Here is a 13,663-nt window from a genome sequence, read left to right on the forward strand (position 1 = left end):
TATTTTGTTTCGTATGGATTTGAGGACAAGCATTCTTATTTTGTGATTTTCATTTGTTTCAACGGCTTATACACACTTATGTGTAAGAATTCACTTGAAAAGCAACGCTGATAGCCGGTTCTTTCATTGCCAAGGCGCCGGAAGGGAGAGGGGGAGGGACGATGACGAACGATATCCGTCACTTTTTTTTCTTTCTCTATGGGTGCGTTGCATTCGCCATCTTGAGTGTTGTCCTGCGTTCTGCACGTGTGCGTGTGTCAACTGTGCTCTGGTACTGGTTTGTCCGACTTGTTTTGGAGGTGCTAGGCCTGCCTGTCGGCGTGTAGTCGTGCGTCTCCGCTTCTAACTGCGTCGTCGGTTGGTCGTGATGAGTTCTACTGCCAGAAAACGAAAAGTTCTGTCTTTCGAAGACAAACTCGCAATTTTAAATGCAGTCTCCGCGGGCGAGAAGAAGAAGGACGTTGCCACCCGTTTCAGCATTCCAGCGAGCACACTATCAACGATTTTGAGTGCGGAACACAGCATCAGAAACGCAGTGGAGTCGGGAACAAGCTCGAAGAAAAAAAGACTGAAGCTGTCCACATACACTGATGTGGACAAGGCAGTGTTCACGTGGTTTTTGGACACGCGAGCCAGAAATGTACCCATAAGCGGCGCGATCTTGCAACAGAAGGCAAAGGATTTTGCGTGTATCTTGGGTCATGACGATTTCAAGGCAAGCAACGGGTGGCTGCAGGGATTTAAGAGCCGGCACGGTGTCGTCGGAAGAGTAATCAGCGGCGAATCTGCCTCCGCAGACAGCGATGCTGCTGCTTCGTGGGTGGCTGACAAGCTGCCTGGAATCCTGAGTCGCTTCGAGGCGGCTGATGTCTACAATGCCGACGAGACAGCTCTATTTTATCAAATGCTTCCGGGCCGCACGCTAGCGTTAAAAGGCGATGACTGCCGCGGTGGAAAGCAGAGCAAGCTCCGCATAACGATTCTGCTGTGTGCCAACCTCGACGGCACAGACAAGCGAGTCCCGCTAGTTGTCGGCAAAAGTGCCCGTCCCAGGTGTTTTAAGGGAACGAAGCGTATGCCCGTGAAGTATGTGGCGAATTCCAAAGCGTGGATGACTCGGCCAATATTTTCTGAGTGGTTAAAGGAATTTAACCAGGACGTCAAGCGGCAAGGCCGTCAAGTTTGCCTACTGCTGGACAATTGCTCGGCGCACCACGTCGAGGGCCTGCAGCTGTCGAACATCGAACTGCATTACTTCCCGGCCAACTGCACGTCCCTAATACAACCCCTGGACAAAGGGGTCATTAACAGTTTTAAATGCTGTTACCGGCGCCGACTAATCCTGAAAATACTTCTCGACATCCGTCTGGAACGGGAGATGAAGATCGACATTTATCAAGCAGTCGAGATGCTTGCTGCCTCCTGGCAAGAGGTCAGGGCAGAAGTTATCGCGAATTGCTTTTTAAAGGCCGGAATAGCCAAAAACGCACGGGCTGGTGCCGACGAGGAGGAGGAAGACCTTTCTACTCCGTCCAATGTGGCCGAAGCGTGGAACGAGCTATGTACTAACGGTGGTGTACCCGACGACGTTGAACTGACTGACTTTTTGTTTGCCGACAACGCCGCCGTGACTACAGAAGAAATGTCTGATGCAGCAGTAGCTGAAAGCGTGCAAAATCCGGATGGCGGTGATGATGGTGCTTGTGAGGCAGATCCGTGTGACGTGCCTACTGCAAAGGAGGTGATGAACGCAATGGACGTTATGCGCCGTTTCGTCGGCTCGCTCGACGATGAAGGAGCTCTACACGATTTAGCCTCTTTGGAGCGGCGTGTTGTGCCTACACTCGTGCCGAAGAAGCAAGCGGAAATTACGCAGTTTTTTTAGTGTAAAATAAATGATTGAAGGGTGAGTTCACCTTCACGGATATATTGAGCTATTTGGTTTCGTTTCTGCATCATTCGTACGAGCCTTCACGCGAAACCTGCATGTAACGAAAACCTGCATGTAACGAAAAATTGCGAGCTTTTGTCAACTTCGTTATATCCAGGTTTAACTGTAAGAGGGAAAAAATGAAGCTAGGCATACAATGTAATGTGTAAGGCTGACAACCAGTGCTCTGTTAGAGTTACAGAATGGGTGCCAAGGGAAGGGAAGCGCAGTTGAGGATGGCAGAGAATTAGGTAGGGTAATGAAATTAGAAAATTTGGTAGCATGACTTGAAATAAGCTAGCGCAAGACAGGGGTAACTGGAGATCACTGGGAGAAGCCGTTTTCCTGCCAGTGGTCATAGAAATAGGCTGATGATGCTGCTGCTAGTACACAGTCTCCCTAAGCCTTAAAAGGAAGCTTTAGCTCGGGCCCAACTCCGACGCGGCTTATTCAAATACATGTAAAACGCAAAACGTTTTCCTGAATTTACCCCTAGACTGATCTTAATGAAATTTGTTGCATTTGTGAGAGAAAGTTAAATTCTAGTGACTGTTGGAAGCGGAATTTCGATTTAGGGCCCGAGTTCTTTTAAAAGAACTTTTAGAAATTCGAAAAAAATAAAAGCACTAAGTTTACAAATTCATAGCTCTGCTTCAAGAACAGATATCGCGGTTCTGTAAACGGCATGCATTAGATAATTGAAAGCGGACAAATTCGATATGTCATTTTACATCTTACGTGAATTTGTTACATTGTTTACAAAGGTTCGGCAAAAGCTGTATTTCCATGTTACTTAATTTTTTGAGATTCATGTGTAACATATCAATTTTGTCCTCTTTAGATGTACTATTAGATGCAATTCACAGAATTGTATTATCATTTTCCATTGCTGAGTTATGGAGTTGTAAACTTGATAGTGTCGTTTCTTGAAAATTTTTTATTTTTGCCAATTTTTAATTTATTAGATTTTAAGTCTTTCTTTTAAATGCAACAAACCTCATCACATTTGGTGCAGTGGTTGCCGAGAAAAACGAATTCTCCTTTTACATGTATTGAGATAGGAGCACCGGAGCTAAAGCTTCCTCTTAATACAGTCAACGACTGAATTTTCGGACACCCAAATTTTCGGACATGCCTGATATTTCGGACGTCTTCGCGGCACCGCCACGAGCCCCATAGAATCAATGTATAAAGACATCTGAAGTTTCGGACGCTCGAACCCCCCGCCATCCAATTTTCCAAACTTTTTGACGGACGGAAGGAATTTTAGGCTCCTCGCGCAGGGCCCTTGAGAAGGAAATCCACTTGCAGCCGAAGCATATCACCGCTTTGAAGCACAACTAGCCGAATCTAGTCGTCACACACCGATTTGGTCTGGCCACGCTGGCTATGTTCATCGCCGCACTTCCGCCTCCGGCAGAGTTTCCGGAGCGGCGCCATTTTGTTTGTTTGTTTGCGCAGGCCACGTTTTGGCTAGCGTGGTGTGTGGTTGTCTGTTGTGTCAAGTGTGCTCTGCGACGCTAGGCCTAGGTGCTTCGACGCTCGTGAGCGAACTCCACTGTTCGCAACTTGAGGATTTCGCTTGCCTTCGATGGCGCCCACTCCGTCTTTGTCGTCCTCGCCGATGGCATCGAAGCGCGGAAAGCAGTACCGTCGGACGACGTGATCAACGACCTCCGCTGTGCTGGGGTTTCCATACCCACGGAAATAACTTTTGAACAGTTTGTTGACGCTGACAACGAGCTCGACTTCAGCGCAGAACTGACTGACGAGGAAATAGTCCGTCAGGTTGTGGGGGATTCAGAAGACTCCGATGTTGAAAATGAGGAGCCAATGCCTGCGCCACCTACAGGCGCCGAGTTGACGCGAGCACTGTTGACTCTTTCATCGGTGTACAGTGCTGACATGACCCTTGCTCAGATCGAGGCGAATATGATCGCATGCAACCGGAACGCCGTCAAAACAACAATGAACAAGTTCTTCAAGCCACTGCAGCAATAACACCGCCTGCCCGACGATGCACATGTACATAATAAACCGGCAGTCGGCTGCATACAGAGTTTTTGAACGCCTCTTTTTATAGCCACTTCACTGATGCTGTGGCAGGGTTTCGGAAGCCTGTTACTTCGCCCTTTACCTCTAGATCTGAGAAAAAAATAAAAAGGGTGCGTTTTTTTGCATGCATTCATTTTTTCGGACTGCCTGAATTTTCGGACGTTTTTACGTTCCCTAGAGGGTCCGAAAAATCGGTCGTTGACTGTATTCATCATTGTGAAGAATGTGAGGTATGCAAGGTATGTATATGATGACTCACAGGTGGACGACGTCCGGCCTGCAGTGGCTGCTGATATTGGCCTTGAAGGCCCAGGTGGCCGAGTGTGTGCCCTGCGCGATGACAAACGGCAGCAGCGTCACATCTCCATACCGCCGGAACGGGTACACCTGCCGGGGCTCCAGGCTCTGGCTCATGGCAGCTGTGTCCAGATCTGCATTGCACCAATACCGCATACTCACTAGAGTTAGTGACGGGTCAAGAATACAATAATAATAATAATATTTGGGGTTTTACGTGCCAAAACCACTTTCTGATTATGAGGCACGCCGTAGTGGAGGACTCCGGAAATTTTGACCACCTGGGGTTCTTTAACGTGCACCTAAATCTAAGCACACGGGTGTTTTCGCATTTCGCCCCCATCGAAATGCGGCCGCCGTGGCCGGGATTCGATCCCGCGACCTCGTGCTCAGCAGCCCAACACCATAGCCACTGAGCAACCACGGCGGGTGGGTCAAGAATACAGATGCAAGACTCCCTCAAAAGGCATTATGTATACATATACCACCAAATCACATTGTCTACAGCCCCCCCCCCCCCCCCCCCTTTTTTTTTTTTTTTTTTTTTAAATTCACGTCTCTGCCTTAGCTTTCCTCTGATCTTTCCTTGCCAGCAAACCCCTCACCGTGCTGGAGGAGTTTTTTGTGCACTAGGTGTGAACAATAGGTTAGTGAAGACAAATCTGTCTATTCATCCATCCAGCCTTTACCTGACACATAAAGGGTGGATGAAGGGGGTACTGGCAAAATGTCTTAACAACCCCCGCCATAAAAAAAGGTGCATTCTAGAGAAGCCTATAACTGCACACAAATAAAGAAACACAAAGCATCTGCTCTTTATGTCACCTACAGACTTCCCTAAACTTTATTAAAACAGGCATTGCAGATCTCTCACCACAAACGTCAATGTTATATAAAACGATGCAATGTGATAGATTTTAAGTGTGTTTTTGTTACTTGTTTTTATGAGTGACGCCCAAAGAGTACTGATATTTCTGGCATAACTTTTTTTTATGGAGGTCCAAGCCCTTTAAACTCTGGTAAATGTACTGGCAGGAGTCAGAGCACCCTGAATAATTTACTATAATAATATTCCTACGATTGCTGCAGCTGTCCCATACAAACCCAGCCAAAATACACATACATGGCGCTATTGTTCATTAAAAAAAACAATCATACCTAGCCTTATTGCTACATATCAGAAAATTATGGTGTGTCATAATATCATGATAATGCCCCTCCTCCCCAGGTTCACATTTAGAGACTAACTTTTGCGTCAAATGACTTTTACTCGTTTCCTAACCTTCATACTTCCCAAGTACAAGGTGCAGAAAGCACTTAGAACACTGTATGTTCACAATTTTCTATTTCATTTCTTTTTGTTAGTATCGCATCATGTTACATTTTATCTGAAGCTGACCAGGTAACGTAAAATCAACCATAACTATAATAATCACATGCATATTTGTTGCCTAAGCACCAGGACGTTTAATTGGTTTGTAGATGTTACATGACGAGTTTGTAAATGTTTGTCAATCACTCTGCTCAATAATGCAATGCAGTGAGCACATGTAAAACAAATAAAATTAATCACTATGCAGTCCTAGAGTAGGTGCACAAGTTTTTCTGTACTATGGTAAAACTTATATATATATATATATATACGATCGATCAGCCTGACTCCAATGCAGTATATCTGTACACAACACTCCCGAAGCCACATTTGATACGTCACTGTAAGTGAATGACCCCAGCCGCCCAACCTACTATCACTGTCGCAACGCTTTGATGCTCATGAACAATGATATACACTTCTCTATATAGAACACTACATGATTGTTGTAGCAATCGTCAGGAATGTACAGCAAAACAATACGAGGAAACAGGTCAATGAATTGGTCTTGCATGAGCTGAGATCCAGGTTCTGAATAACACTGCATGTATGTGGTAGTTTCAGCTATCCACTTCCATGCCAGCATTGGCAACATAACTTTGAGCGCAATGTTTCCATTGAAGAAATTAAGTTGTTGGGTCAAGCCTTTACACTAGTAGAAGCAGGGATATATATATTTTTTTTTAAGTACACACGCGCAAACTTCGCCTTCGTAATTACCGCTTAAGCGCGTTTCAAAAGTGCGAACTGTCGTCGCGACATTTTTCTTCCTTAATAGCCTTTCGACGCGGCTTGTACGATTCTAATCACCTACAAAGCCCGCCTCACTTTTGTCGGGCTATTATTTTTCCTCAAAAGAGAGGACGATAACAAGAGACGTCATCGACTGCGCGTCGTTGCGTAGAACGCGAGAAGAAAACAAAAAGCCATTCAGGAAAACTGCAGAATACGCAATGGGCAAGGTCGCGCGACAGTCCATGCCCGCGGCGTCGAGACTTTAAACAAAGACAGCGTAGTGCAACGACCCCGGCCGTTCGACACCACTTTCATCAAGTTGTCCTGTTTTTTGATGAAACCCAAAGAGCCAGCGTGCAATACTATCTCGCAGTTCCGTTTTGTCACCCAGATAAAAACGAGGCGCTTGAGCACAGCGCGCCGCGCTAGAGCTGCACGTGTTTCGGGCGTTGCAATAGCAACAAAACAAGTGCGATCGCTTGACAGAGAAGTGTTTTGGTCGACAGAGAAAGGAGACAAAGACAACCAGAAAACAAATAAGGGGTAGAGGTTACTCGCGAGGTGTACTACTTCAGGTTTCGAGGATAACGTGGTCGAAAGCAGTATTCAAAAACAAGCAAAACAACCTAACGGAACTTGTTTTGAGCTGGAGCTGTAACTGTGTTACCAAGGCAACGAGACGAGGCGGAGATAAGATCGGAAACGCTGATAAGGGTAGTGTAAATAACGATACGTGCGATGTGACACTATACGGTGGGTGACAATTGTGATCGTGTGTCAGTAGCAAGTAAACAAATTCAGCGCTCGCGTTTGCATGCAGTTGGGCGCAACACACGCTACCGCACTCTCAAGAAAGGGCTGTGGTTTTACTGAACCTTCTGCTTGGCTGAATAGACATGAAACTCACCCGCGCTTGCGCTTTGCCATGACACAAGTGCTACGATCAGGATCACACTCTGCAGAGACCACGACGCTGGAGCCATTCCCCGAGTAGCTGTCATACTCGCTGCCCCATACACTTTCTGCCCGAAGTCGCCGAAACGCTGGACGACTGGCGAGTCGCCTACAGCACGGCGCACGGCCTGGCACGACTGCGCTCGTGCCCGCCAGTGCCCACAGATGGGACGATATAGTGTGTGGGAACTCATCTATCTACTCACTTGCATGTTAGGGGCGCTGCCAGTTACTTGCAATCAAACACTTAGGTGACAACCTACGTCTATATTGTCAACTTCAGCACTTCAGCTGCAGTTTGGCTTGGCTTCGATTGGCGGAATGAACTGACTGGATACTTTTTGTGTTGAGAACCGGCGCTTGTGTACTGCAACTGCTGCGTATCGTAGTCGTTTGCGATTGCGTTAAGTTCCTGGTTTTTACAAAAGCAACCAGAAAGATTGCTCCCGGGTCAAAATGGTAAGCTATTCAGCCTTATCTCTGCATGATATATTGGCGCAACAATACTTCAAACTAACTCGCTAAACTTTTTGAGTGTCGAGCGAGCTAAAGTGTGACCTGCGCTCCACGCAGTTGCCGTTATCCCTGCTACGGACAGCCCAAAATCACCCTATGGTAAGAGCAAGACATCTTAACGATATTACACGGTACACACTTGTGTCGCGCGTCCTTTCTGACCGGCATGCGCGCCTGTTTGCAGCTCGTGGAGCTCAAGAACGGCGAGACATACAACGGCCACCTTGTCAGCTGCGACAACTGGATGAACATCAACCTTAGAGAGGTTATTTGCACGTCCAGGGTACGCGCATTTTGGATGATCTTATTTCTTAATGAAACTAAACAAGGTCAATGCTGGCGATCGTTATATTCGTGTCGTCAGTAGCCGACCGCAAGTAATCCCGATTGTCTGCGCTGTGCCACTTCAAGCTGTGCGTTGTAAACTTTTTTCGGTATCACGACCACCTTTTTAACACCCACGGATGTCGATTACGTTAGGCAACTGTGCAGAGGTGTAATATATACTGTACGGAAATTACTGGCAATGCTAAAACATTTGTGTAATAGGTGCACGTCAAACTTAATCCGAAGCCGTCCACTACGGCGTCTCTCGTAGCCCCAGTGTTGGTTTCAGACGAATCAGTAGAGTTCCCAACCTGGGCTATGCGGCGCTGCAGACGTTGCTGTGCAGCGCCGTTTGCGGGAGCAAATGAAAAAGTCGGCAGGAAGCGCGGTAAAAGGCGTGGTTGCGCAGGCGTGTTGTGTACAGGCTGCGTAATTGTCTCCTGTGCATTTGTCCGCATAAGCCTGCCTTTCAGTGCCACAACAGCGTCGAAAACTTCCAGGGTCGACAGCCACCCGTGAAATTCTACATATTTCCGGGCAGATAGTAGAAGAAATAGAGGAGACAAGCATGCACCGCTGCAGTTGTTCAGAGTCAAGTAAATTACACTTGTTCACTTCTGCATGCGAGATTTTTATCCGTATCGTGAAATCACTGCATGTTAAAAACAAACATGGAGAAAGAGGTGCAGTATTGATCAGAAACAGGAAAAATAAATAAATGAATGCGTGAATGAACTCGCAGGGAAAGCTGCCTCACAAGCACCAAGGGAGACCCTTTAACTATCACGTCGCACGACACGACTATGACGTTCCTGAGGTTCTGAACACAACGAATTTGCATTTTGCATGACCTGAACCCAGTAGATTGTGATCGTAGGGCGTCATCTGCACTGTCACACTGAGTGAGCTGAACTCGATCCAGAATGTTGGACTGTGCAGCACTGACCATTCTTGATCACAATCTAATTTGATCCATATAGGCCTTGATCGGGATCAGAAGTGCCCGTACTGCACCAATATTAAAGAAAAACAGAGCCAAAGTGATTCAAACTGCCGCTGCCCTTCTCTTGCAACACAACTCACAGATCCATGCCTGCCTGCATTCCTTTTCATACTATTTACCTTGGAAACTGTAGAACTTGACCAGTAGTGGTAAGCCCTGGGTGTTTTGGTCACTGTTGTGGCAGTTCACCATGCGACAGTACTGGGCCCCTTGGCGACCCGGTTGTTACACCATCGCGAGACAATGGTGGCACGTTGATCTCCTCTAGGAGAAGGAGTGGTGCTGGCATCTGTCGACAAACTTTAGGATCACTGTCCTATGGGGAATATGCAGGCTCATACGTGCACATTCTTCAACAGGATGGTGACAAGTTCTGGCGCATGCCAGAGTGCTATATCCGTGGCAGCACGATCAAGTACCTCAGGATCCCCGACGAAGTGATTGACATGGTCAAGGAAGAGACACTGGTCAAGGGTCGAGGACGCGGCGACGCCAGCAAACGTGGTGGGCCCGGAGGACGCGGTGGCCGAGGTGGAAGAGGTGTGTAAATTTTACAACTCTTGCATTATTTCCACTGTACACCCGCATTCGATAAGGTGCATTGGCTCGGGCAAGTTGGCAAGCTGTGGTAAACATATATACAGCACACTACAAATGCGAGATATATTTAAGGCATGCAACCACTTGATGTGTGTGGTCGTGCGACTTAAATTTCTCTCATTTGTTGTGTGCTATGTAGGTTTATCATGGAAGGCTACACCATCATGTTAGGTAGAGTTAGTGAAGACTGAAAAGGCATCACTACTGAATGGTGTGGTTACTTGCCTCATCAGCAACTCGATGGTAGTTCTTTCTAATTTCAATATAACTACAGCTATCAGGCAATGTTGATGCGAGTCAACAAATTCAAGACCATCATCACACCAAGCCCATTTGGACTTCATATTTTACATGATTGCTTACAAGGGCTGTCATGAACACTCCCAGCCCCTTCTACATTTCTAAAGATAAGTGCATCTGATCAACATGCAGCTTTTTGCTGCACTAAGAAGTGAGGATCACAAATTCAGTCATTTAATAAATATACAGAGCTAACTGACATTGATGACAAAACAAGCGTACGGGAAACAAAATTAGACTCTTTGGATGTTAAGACTTTTATTTAGGAAATGGAAGAAGTTGCTCCTAGAGTTGCCGCGAGAGGAACTGAAGTCAAAGCCATTGCACGACGAATTCTGCGCTACAGGAGCAGCTGTCCCTGTGTCCACTTTCTTTATTCATGTGCAGCTACCATCACACTTGACCAGAACAGTGAACATGCACGTATGGTGGCTGTAACATGCAAATATTGAATGCTTTAGAAGGAAGATGCAGTAAGCTACCACATTCAAGGCACCCAAAATAGAAATAGTTAAATCTGAATATAATGAACTTCAATACTATAACAAAATTCTTGATGTAACAAAGTATTTTACTTTTCATGACATCTTACCCAGAGTATTTTACCCATGTATTTAGAACCTAAATATAACAAATTGTGTTTGTATACAATTTCAACATAACAAAATTTCACTGCCACCACAAAGGAATGCCGAGACAATAACTTGAAGCTTCCACTGATGCAGATGGTCAAATGATTGAATTGCAAGTGGCTGCTTGCAAATGCATCTCTCGAATGACGTGCCACGCAACAAGAGCGACCGCTAAAGATGAACATGATGCAGCTCGCATCATGTTTCGCATAAAGTCCTAGTGCGATAGGATCCTATCATGCCCTGCACACTGTGTGAAATATGGTGGCTTCACGAGTGCCGCCTTCCCATCGAGCAAAGAGGAAGAGGTGAAGGGGGGTCGGGTAAGTTTGGGCATGGCTGTAAGTGCAGCTGAGCACATACACAGCTGCACATCCTGCTTTAGAAGTAATCTACCACATGTGCAAAAAGTGTGTGGCATTTATGTAACCTGTCTTTCCACGCATTTTGGATTGAAGATTGCATAATCTCGAGTTGCGGTGACCCGTTGGAGCAAGAGGCAGACAAAGTATTTGCTCCCCACTGCCGGCGCTTTTCACGGTAGCGTCCTTACAGTGTGGTTTATGCTATCAACCGTGGGAGACGAGTGCACGTGAAGGCACAGCTGGCTCCACTTAATTCGTACTGCCAATGTGAAGATATCGTCGACGCAGCATGAAACCGCATCATTCGTCGCCAGCTACCAAATTCATGGAAATGCATTTTCTCATTCAAGTTTGCTTTTTTCGATTGCCCAATAATTCACAAAAGTCTGCGGCCCCTTGTAAGAAAAATCGATCGGCAGCTACTTATTTGCATAATAAGTTGAATTTCAGTACAATGAAGTTTAGATATAACGAAGCAAATTGCTGATTTTACTGACTTCATTGTACCGAGGTTTAACTGTATTAAGCATAAAAACAGGAACAGCGCAACACAGGACAAGCGAGTAAAGAGCACAGGACAGAGTGCTGTCCTGTGCTCTTTACTCGCTTGTCCTGTGTTGCACTGTTCCTGTTTTTATTCTGAAGATGAACCAACTAGCCCTATTGAACACACTGTATTAAGCAACCTCCACAGGAGAAGCAAGAATGTGCTTAAGCACTGTTTGGGTTAAAAATTAGGGTGCCTGTACATGCATAATCCTGTGGCTTTACAAGTGTTAACAAGCACTACTTGGCTTCACTTAGCCAATAGTGGATCCCAAGTGTGGATGTTTGCAAAAGCATTTCTCAATGCTTAGTTTTTGGGAAAACAGAGTTTAAGTTGAAGCTTCCTGGACTTTACTGACCATAGCTGCTGCTGCTTTCTTGCCGTATAACTCGCACACATAATGGCACTCTTATGACAAATTGGCCTGTTGTGGCCCCATCTGGGCACTACAGACATGCCATTCTCTGTGGAATTATGTAGTGAAACAACTGATGGTACCTAATTATCCTCACTGCTACAAATGTGCAACTTTAAGTGCATAATGAGTACTTTGTTAATCTGAAGCGTTCTATGCATTCGTAGGGTTTACCAAGTAAAGATGGGCCAGTCTTGGAGATTGTGTTGATCGTGTGGTGGGGACTTCCACGTCTTGCTAATTTTCCAGGCAGGCACACAATTGCTGTGCTAGACTAATCCACAGTTGTGTTGATCGTGTGGTGGGGGCTTCCACGTCTTGCTAATTTTCCAGGCAGGCGCACAATTGCTGTGCTGCAGCTTTATAGCTTTACAAGAGCTTTATGGCTTTTAATTAACCGCTTCACATAGATTCCAAAATGTGCATCGAATCTGCATAATTCTTTTGTTTTACTAATGTTTGAGAAAAAGAGGTGTACAAAGCATCACTGGTCTTCTCTTCCAGGCGGTCCGTTTGGAGGCCGAGGCGGCAGGGGTGATGGTGATGGACGAAGAGGCGGCAGCCAAGGAGGCAGGGGCGGAAGGGGTGGGCGCGGTCGTCCAAATTAGGCTCACGGCTGCTCAAGCCCTACCTGAGCAAACTCATTTTAGGGAGCCTGGCTCAAAGACTGCTACCATCATTGTGTACAGTGTAACTACCTGTCACATGTATCCCATCCTGTAAATAAATCCTCACTGGTGAAATTGGGGCTTTGCTTTGCCCAACTAGTGTGCGATGCGCAGTGTGCATCAAATTTTGTCTAGCCAATATACTGCCTTGTGTCTTTCATAGAGTTGCACAACATAGGCCATACGAGGAGGTACAGATGGTGTCAAAACATCGCAGGGCGTGGATTCCACTGAAAAGTTGCATATACCAGAATAGACTAGAAACCCAATATCATGGTTCGTGCCCAGGCTGATAAATATTTTTTCCCTGGCATCGCATGTCCTCTAAACGACTGTACAGGACAACTAGCATTTCTGAAAAAAATATATACATATTGGAAGAGGCAGACACTATTTGCACTAGCAATCAACAAGCATAATTGACAAATTTAGAAACTACCGCTAATCAATATTAAAACTAATTACTCGAGCATACACATTGGAATGCACTCAAACCTTGTTATAACGAAAAGGGATATAACGAAGTAAATAAAATTTCTCTTGAAATCCCCATAGAGATCCATGTATTTAAAAATTCGTTATAACAAAGTGAAATTGTACTGCCAATGGATATGTTGAACTAGATTCATCTCCGAAACGAAAAAATATCCAACCGTTGCACGCCGAGTACATTGCTATCCGCAGGGTTCGGCACGCATCCGCTGTAGCAGTTCAAAACTCCTGCCTTGCCACATCAAATAAGTCTTTGAGCAACACTGGTATTTCTCACCACTGCATGTAGCTGCGCACCTGCACACAAGCAGCAGTTCACTATCACGCATCTCCACTGACCTCTCACCCTTTGCGCGTGCCTGGCTGCGCGAGCCGTGCCACACTGCACGTTTATGCGCAGCGGTGCGAAACATTAGTGCATCCATTTCTGCATGGTGCACCGTGCAGGCAGGCGC

The 13,663-nt window shown here is 46.0% G+C and overlaps 2 protein-coding genes across 4 annotated transcripts in view; one reads left to right on the forward strand and one right to left on the reverse strand.

Moving 5' to 3' along the window:
- The window catches only part of LOC126539524 (transmembrane protein 8B-like), a 45,352-nt gene extending 37,852 nt beyond the window's left edge, over positions 1–7,500 (reverse strand). For all 3 annotated transcript variants that reach the window (XM_050186394.2, XM_050186395.3, XM_050186393.3), the window contains exons 1-2: positions 7,297–7,500; positions 4,245–4,416 (exon numbers count right to left, since the gene is read on the reverse strand). In XM_050186394.2, coding sequence (XP_050042351.1) covers positions 4,245–4,416; positions 7,297–7,390 — 266 coding nt within the window. In that variant the 5' untranslated portion in view covers positions 7,391–7,500. The remainder of the gene's footprint in view (positions 1–4,244; positions 4,417–7,296) is intronic.
- Positions 7,501–7,650: 150 nt separating this feature from the next.
- LOC126539525 (U6 snRNA-associated Sm-like protein LSm4) lies at positions 7,651–12,855 on the forward strand. The gene is made up of 5 exons (XM_050186397.3): positions 7,651–7,802; positions 7,917–7,958; positions 8,044–8,142; positions 9,549–9,729; positions 12,553–12,855. Exons 1-5 carry the CDS (start codon positions 7,800–7,802, stop codon positions 12,654–12,656), a joined length of 429 nt encoding a protein of 142 aa, XP_050042354.1. The 5' UTR covers positions 7,651–7,799; the 3' UTR covers positions 12,657–12,855.
- Positions 12,856–13,663: the final 808 nt, after the last annotated feature.

Source organism: Dermacentor andersoni, chromosome 11 (assembly GCF_023375885.2).
Source record: "Dermacentor andersoni chromosome 11, qqDerAnde1_hic_scaffold, whole genome shotgun sequence".
Taxonomy (NCBI): domain Eukaryota; kingdom Metazoa; phylum Arthropoda; class Arachnida; order Ixodida; family Ixodidae; genus Dermacentor; species Dermacentor andersoni.

What these genes read in the sequence shown, in the direction of transcription:
- LOC126539525 (XM_050186397.3), top strand. An exon ending in CAGCCCAAAATCACCCTATG is followed by an intron (nt 7,959 to 8,043) that starts GTAAGAGCAAGA and finishes GCCTGTTTGCAG; the next exon opens with CTCGTGGAGCTCAAGAACGG. An exon ending in AGGTTATTTGCACGTCCAGG is followed by an intron (nt 8,143 to 9,548) that starts GTACGCGCATTT and finishes ATTCTTCAACAG; the next exon opens with GATGGTGACAAGTTCTGGCG.